This window comes from Cheilinus undulatus, linkage group 22 (genome assembly GCF_018320785.1).
Source record: "Cheilinus undulatus linkage group 22, ASM1832078v1, whole genome shotgun sequence".
NCBI classification, from domain to species: domain Eukaryota; kingdom Metazoa; phylum Chordata; class Actinopteri; order Labriformes; family Labridae; genus Cheilinus; species Cheilinus undulatus.
This window is the reverse complement of record NC_054886.1, coordinates 16,507,003-16,515,243: the sequence shown is the minus strand read 5'-3', so window position 1 is coordinate 16,515,243 and position 8,241 is coordinate 16,507,003. Positions and strand designations below refer to the sequence as shown.

The window sequence follows — 8,241 nt, the reverse complement described above, 5'->3', positions numbered from 1 at the left end:
ATTTTCATTTGGAAATCAAGGTTCCAGAGACTGGAGGATGATCAGAGAGGTACAGAATCCAAGGTGCTTGAAGTCCAGTGTTTTCAGTCTGTGATGGTTTGGATTGCCATACATCTGCTGCTGTTGTTCCACTGTGCTTTATCAAGTCCAGAGTCAACGCTGTTCATCATCTGCTTATTTCCTTTTCTAGCAGGACTTGGCACCTGCCCACAGTGAAGCCAAAACTACCAGAAACTGGTTTGCTGACCATGGTGTTACTGTGTTTGAATGACCAGCCAACTGGTCTCACCTGAACCTCATGGAGAATCCCCATGGAAGATGAGAGACACCAGACTCAACAATACAATTTTTGGACTAGTGTTAATAATGTAAGATTTTGAAATAGTGGATTTTAGATTTTTGTGGGCTGTAATCATCAAGATTAAGACAAAAAATTCTTGAAATATCACACTTTGTGTCAGATTAATCTAGAATATATGGCATTTTCAGCTCTTGAATCAAATCACAGGGAAAAAAAATATTTTTCACGATACTCTAAATTTTTGAGATGCACCTGTAGTTGGCTTACAAACTAACATTATCTGATGATGGCAGCACAGCACAACATTCTGTATTCCACCAGAATATAGCAACTAACATTTTAAGTGGTTAATAAAGTACGTACAACATTTAAGGTTGTGCAGAACAACAATATTGAAACCAATTTAACGTTCAGAGGTTAGAAGCTGTTGTGCTGTCGAATTATCTCACCGACAGTCAGAGCAACATCTGCTCCACCACATTTTATAAGGAGAGGATAAAAAGCAAAATACATTTTCTATGTTATTCCAGCAGTTTTGTTGGAGAAGACTCATTTATGCAACATGTGTAGTAAGAAAATTGAAGATGAGTTTATATATCTGCTTATTTAAACTGAATATACATGTTTAGTTTTTCAATTTCCTCAATTTGCAACTTTTTCCCCTTTTTTTATCAATAGCAACAAGGTGTTCAGCTCTCACTCTTACTATGCAGGTAAGTCTTCAACACTCACAGCTCACTGACCACTTTATTAGGTACACATGTTCACCTGCCATTAATACAAATACCTGATTAGTTAATCAAATGGTAACAACCATAGACATGGTTGAGAGAATGTGTTGAAGTTCAAACCGAGCATCAGAATGGGGAGTGGAGGAGATTTATGACTTTGAACGTGCCATGGTTGTTGATTTCAGTTGGGCTACAGTACTTGATGTACAGTGTTACATTCAGTTGCTTTTTCTGTCTAGATATTTATTGTTTAGCAGGATTATTAAATTATTAAAGCCGAAGAACCATGAAAAAAGAATGTTTCTTTTTACACTTAACTCTTACTTTGATCCCCATTCAAATTTCTCCTCTTTTTTAAACCTTCATCTATCTCTTTTGCAGTTTGAGCCCATCTTTCTGGAAGCCTACAAAAGAAAGATTTTCAGCAACCATTTCCAACTGGTGAAGCAGTGAAAGCCACCAAGCTGTTACTGTACATGCTGGAGACACCCAGGATCACTTTGTGTAACTTGGACTAGCCTGTGCTGAGGCAGGACTGAGCTGTATCGGCCTTGAAGGAGAGCTGTTTTTTGAGATCACTTCATGGCTTGTGGCAAGAGGGGCAGGTTAATTCAGATTCGTCCTGCATGATGAGGAGGAGTAATGTAGTCCAACAACAGTAGCATGACTAGTTTTATTGTTGAGCTTAGACATAGGAGCTTGAAAACAATTCACTCCTGGAATGACTCAGCATTTTCTATTACCTGAGCAGCGTAACAACTGGATTCCCTACAAACTCAGACCTCTGAAATCTAATGAACAGTTCAGTTTGGTTTGAAGACTATTTTCACTTTTCTTTTTATATTATTCATGCAGTATATAAATCTTAATTGTAAACCACCTTGAGACTTTGAAGTCAAGAGGGGAATTTGCTCAGATATCACATGAGCAGAGTAAGCAGAGTGAGTCAGACAGCTGCGGGTCAGTTGCACAATAGATAAGTAAGCAACATTTCCCATCACTGTTTCAGAGAGTTTGCTATGAGCAACAACCTGCAACATTTACAGTATTTTTCTAACTGATCCTCATTTTTTAAAACTTTTTTTCTAATCTTTAAACATAAAATTGATCTTGAGTTATTTCAAAAATAGACATAGTATAAAGTATTTCCACCCAAGTTACTTCAGCATTAGTCATTATCGATCAGGGATTCAGGGATTTTAACTCATTGTTAAAAGCTGGTTAGGTATAATGTAATGCATCATCCTACAAACACAGCTGTTTATTGCACAACTCCATACTCCCCCACTTCCACACAAATACAACACAAAACTTGCATACCAAAAGTTTTGACTTGTGGAAATGTACATGCCTGTTAACAAACCCACATATACACACTTTCCCCCTGTTATGTGGAGTTCCACAAGGGTCATTTCTGGATCCCGATCCATTCTCAATATATATGTTTATAATCCCATACCAACTAGTTGTGGACCCTATGGGCCATTCTTGTTCTAACTAAAGAACCCTATAAGGGATATTTTTAAACTTTACATAGTGATGTTCTGATATGGTTTTGGAAGTCCCACTTTAAGGTCATAAGGTCTCATGCTTTGCTTGTATATGTGCTATCCCAAAACTTCCTTGAGGAATCCTCTTCAAATTCTGCACAATTGCCCATTCTGACTAAAAGATGAACTAAATTTGATTTAAGAAATCAAAAGCAAAATGACCAGGTCTGCTAATAAATCTTGCGTATTAGATTTGTTAGCAAATGTCAACGAGGAAGCTCAGGCTAGCACTATTGATCTAACATGTATGCGTTGATATTAAATGCCATCTGGGAAGGGCCCATTTAGCCTTTCAGGGACCCAGCCATATCTGTTGATGGGCCTGCTTTTGCCATCTGGCAACTGTATACCTTGCTGAGGCATGTAACTGCCAGGTGATAGACCTAGCAACCTAAATAAAACTGAGGCCCTTGTAATCTACCCTAATCATTTAAGCTAAGCACTTGTAAATGTACATCTTAAAAGTGTCATATAAATAAACTCTGCCTATATAAAACAAAAACAAACACAAAATCAGTGGCAAACTATGTTATTTTATGGTATACTTATGCATTTACATACAGGCTTAGGAAAATTATGGAGGCCAAGGGTCTTGAAAAACATGTCCTGATTTGTGTTTTTCAAAAATCAGTTTCACTACTAAGGTAGAAGATTTGTAATGTGATCTTGAAACATCTTAAAGGTCAGAGGAGAATTATTTCCCCAAAGCAAAAATATGCATTCATATTTCTAAAGGAAGACTGAAGTAGTTATTTTCATGAGAATGGAAAAAGCCAAAAGGCTTTACATGTGATGGTGGGATTGTGGCAGGATGAGCCTTATGGGCCCTTGAGATGTAATTTCTATGAGCAGAAGTATATCAGTTAATTTTTCTACCTAAAAGCCCCTACATATATAGAAGACATGAAGATAATTATCTATCATCATACGAAAACATCACTTTTAAAGTTGTGAGGGTGTGCCTAGGGACACAAAACCTAGTTTGGTCGTTTTCATCTTTATTCTCCTATAACACGAGTTAACTGTTCCCCGTCATCATTTATTTGCTGACAGTGTAAATTAGTAACTTCTTGCCAATTAAGTCCTGGTTTAATCAGTGACCGTTTAATACATTTTAATATTCCAAATTGCACATTGGACCTGCTGGTCTCCCTGGAGTGTCGTTTATGAACAGCATTGTCCTTTAAAGACGTAATATCAGTTTAATATCGCATGTTTTCAGCGTCTCCTCTCTGCTAACTGCTGGGCCTCGGTCATATGACAAGGACAGCTGCCTCTTCACTGCCCTGCCCTACGTCGTTACGCGCACACGGATGGTCAAAATAAAATAGTTCTACGGAAAATTGCAGTGTAAAGCCACGACCATCCAGAAAAAATATCTATTTTGAAAGAAGACATTTCACTCGAGTTGTCACCGAGGATAACTTCGCGACTATAGCGACTGTAGTCTGGGTTAAAGTGAATGCTAGACTCCTTGCTACGTCATATTGTTATTGTATCCCTCCGCCACAGTCGCACTAGGAAAACAGCTGTGTCGAGCTAACAGCTAGTTAGCATCGTTTGTTTTTGTCGTGTGTGTCAGCGAGTCGAGCCCTTCCTTGAGCGTACCACTTTAGTTCGACCCCGGAGTGACCGACGTGTTGTCTGTCATCTCTCTTAACGATGAAGTTTCAATACAAAGAGGAGCACCCCTTTGAGAAAAGGCGGTCCGAAGGCGAAAAAATAAGAAAGAAGTATCCGGACAGGGTACCTGTAAGTAGCTAACGTTTGCTAGGTTGGTTAGCACGATCTATGTTGTTAGCTTATTGACGGGAAGCTAGACTGTACTTCTGTTTGTTGTTTGATGTCAAGCATAGGCACGCCAAATAAAACTACATTCTTACATCTTACTTGTAGATGGTTATCTCAAGCAAATATCCATCTATAGTGTACTCGCGCGTTAGTAAACAGCCCACCAGCAAGCTAACAAAGCTAGCTAGAGGTTAACTGAAAGGGATTTCGGCCGCATTGAGCAGGCCACCTAGTTGTAGCTTCGTGTAATCCTTCCGGGTGTGTGTTGATTTTAGGAAATTTTTGCCAAATCATCGACAGAAATCGGTCATAAGGGATAGGATACAACCTGTGGTTGGTTATAAACTCAGTAGTGAGAGAAAGACTGAGTGGAGTGTGTGTTCATGGCGTGATTGTGAGGCTGTTGTGTTAAAATGTGTGTTGTAACGCTAACAGCAGTGCACCTTAAAATAGTATGTGCCAACAAACAGGATACTTGTTTACATCTCTGGCTCTAGTACGCGGATTGTGTTTTCTGTAGAAAAGAATATCGGCGTCAAGTACCATTCAACAGCCTCCTTGGCCATATTGCTGTGTTTACCTTGTTTACTTTACTAATACATTAACTTCCAGAATTAGCGATACTTCGATACTGTGCGACGCATTTTAAAACGATACCATCTGTGTTAATTTGTTGATCGATATTATCTAGTACCAATACTTAAAAACAGATTGCATTACGCAGGAGAGGAATACATTCATCCAACATTGCAAAATGCACATTGGTTATAATACAAGTATATGTTGACAGTGTTTCTGTACCAAAACCTCTCAGATGTTTTTGTACAATTTAGACTGTGTTGTTCGCAAACTTTGAAGGTGAAATCAAGAAATTATCCAGTGTTGAGTGCTTAAGACCCCTACTGTTTTCTTGATGTTGTATCAATATTGTTTGATTAAAGCTAGTATGATTTTTAAGGGTTCAGTTGCAGTGTCATGTTAACCTCACTTTTGAGTAACTACTGATTCATTCTATATAATCAAACAACTGATGAAGAAAGCGACATTAAAACAAGATTTTCTTTATGAGTATATATTTCTGTGTCATGGTTTGGTTACTGAGTTGTGAAAAAAAGATACATGTTCATTATTTTAGAAAACAGTGATAACCAGAAAAAAAAATCATGTTTGAGGAGCTGGGACTGCTACAGCAAAAGTTATATGAATGTTTCCCCTAAAAATACAAGATATAATTAAAATTTTTTTGCCTTTAATTTGTCTCCATGGGCAAATAAGATCTACAGTCCAATTCTGTTTCAGAGTGTGTTGGCAGGAAGATTTTTTAAGTCCTATTTTTAGACTGAAGAAAAGACACACTAAAACAGTTACAATTTCACCACATCTGATTTCTTTACATCTAATACATTGTTTCCTTCTTACTGTTCTTACTCAAGGTTGTTTCTGACATATAGTTCTGTGTAAATTTAAAATCATACCTTGGTTAGATAAAGTTCCCTTTTTGCTTGACTGACCATGAACTGCAGTCTCACATCCCTTTTCTTTGAAAGGTGAAACACTGTTTTAAAACGTACTGCTTGACACAAAATGGCTTTCTGTAGTGTATAGTGTATCACATTTTTGAAGACATGTGGTATTATTACAGGTTATTGTGGAGAAAGCACCCAAAGCCAGGATAGGAGACCTGGACAAGAAGAAATACCTTGTCCCCTCCGACCTGACAGGTAAATATTAGATAATAAGCCAAGTTCCTACACAGTGTTGAGAAACGGTAGTATGTTACATTAACATTTGAAATACTACCTACTCTCTCATCAGTGGGCCAGTTTTACTTCCTCATCCGGAAAAGAATCCACTTGCGAGCTGAGGATGCTCTCTTCTTCTTTGTAAACAACGTCATTCCACCCACCTCAGCTACCATGGGACAGTTGTACCAGGCAAGACTCTTAATCATTTTCTACCTCACTGATCTGTGCGAGTCGGTGTATTACCTTTGTATTTCAAAGTGAGCCTTCCTGTGCATATTAAATATCCTTCTGACATCCTTTTCTCTTCCTGTCTCTTTCAGGAGCATCACGAAGAGGACTTTTTCCTCTACATTGCCTACAGTGATGAGAGCGTGTATGGGAGCAGCCAAAGGGAAATCTGATCCCACTACCACCCCCTCCCTCCAACCACTACCCACCTCCCTGAGACCCCCACCATTCATTCATTTAAATATTAAATCCAGCTCAGCAGCCTAGAGTTCCCAGAGTAAATATGTCAAACTCACTTTCACCACCCATACATGAGCCCCTTTCCCCTCCATTTCTGTCTTTATTACTCTGCAGTCTGAATTGTATTTGCCTCCGCTTTTCTTTACAGTAGGTTGAAGTGGTCTCTGGCCAGTTATTTTTTTGGTGTAATAATTAATCATGCTTAACTGAAAATACTGAGGAAAAAAAAGAAAAATCTTAGAGTAGACTGTTATAGTTACCCTGAGGGTGAAGGGAAGAAAGTCAAAGTATGTGAGTTCAAATAAGCCCTAATGGACAATGAAGATAGTTATTGGTTGTCTGCTTTTGTTTGCTTTCAAGAGGTAATGTGATTTGAGCATATGGTGGGGAATAAATAGCTTCCACCTGCTGAAAGCAGGTTCAGTGTCTCTGGCAGAGCTAAGGATAGCTGTTTTGCAGCAGTTCTTTTCCTAGAAAGAACATTACTGGTTATATTTTTTAGATTCACCAGGTACCCAAGTCTTTGAAAGAGAATATGTGTACTATCCAGTTTCAGCAAGGAGTGTAATAGAATTCAGACTAAACAATCATCCCCTGCTTTCAATGGTAAGACTATTATGTTGACTGCTACTATGATTATTGTTGTTGTTATTGTTAATTTTAGATGGCTTAATTTCTAAAGGTATTGTAAAGCTGAGTGCAATTTTCTCTCTTTTTTTTAAGTTTGTCTCCTTTTTTTAAAAAAAAAATTAAGATTTGAACTCCGTATACAGCTGCATTACTGGCTCTTTCTCTCCACTCATGACCATACATGATAAAATGTGATAAAAGCTAACTTGGTTTCTTGTCTTTATTGAATTTTGCTGATAACATCTTTTTAGTTTAAAGTGTGGTATGGATTTAAAACTAACTAAAAAGACAGAAATCACTCCCGCAATTGCAGAAATTAAGTTGACTCAATTTGAACCCCATTAAGTCAGACACTTGTCTTGGAGGGTTTTATAATCTGGTGACATACAACACCCTATTTTTATGATAAAGTTTGGCCTTTGCTCCTGTTTTTGCATTGGTTTGCTCTGGCGTATCAAGTACTGTGGCTCCTCAAATATGTGTGCCTTTAAAGTTGTGCAACATGACACATTTATCTATGTTTACTTTGAGAAAGATGTAACAAAACCCAAGAGCTCATTTTTTCAATACCCAACTTATTTGAAACATTACAAAGACAATTTACAAAAAAGGAGCACCACTTGAGCAGGAGAAGTCAAGTCACCTGGCAAACATATTTAAAGGAAAAAGTAACGATAAAGTAAAACCAATTTAAAAATGCTTTTAGCAAAGCATAAGCTTAAATAATTTTGCTCTGTTTAGCTGAGTAAACAAATATAACACTTGCTGGCTAATGACATGGATATATTTTGAACGTGTTTTTCAAGTGTAGATCCAATTTATTGGGGGAGACAAGGACTGTTCTGGGTTACTTTCATCAAAATACATTTTTATTTGTAGAGTCTGTCTAAAGGTTGCATTACACGTTCACAAATCTAGCATAATCTAATAAATTGTACATGAAGTCGGAAATGTGTGTGCTTGTTTAGACTGTTTAACTCCATGAAACTGGGGGAAAGGAAAAACTACATTTCCCATGACGCAGT

General features: G+C 37.7%; 1 protein-coding gene across 1 annotated transcript; it reads left to right on the top strand.

Moving 5' to 3' along the window:
• The first annotated feature begins 4,106 nt into the window (after positions 1–4,106).
• gabarapa (GABA(A) receptor-associated protein a) lies at positions 4,107–7,421 on the top strand. The gene is made up of 4 exons (XM_041778779.1): positions 4,107–4,334; positions 6,016–6,094; positions 6,189–6,307; positions 6,439–7,421. The coding sequence occupies exons 1-4, from the start codon at positions 4,245–4,247 to the stop codon at positions 6,517–6,519; spliced, it is 369 nt and encodes a 122-aa protein (XP_041634713.1). The 5' UTR covers positions 4,107–4,244; the 3' UTR covers positions 6,520–7,421.
• Positions 7,422–8,241: the final 820 nt, after the last annotated feature.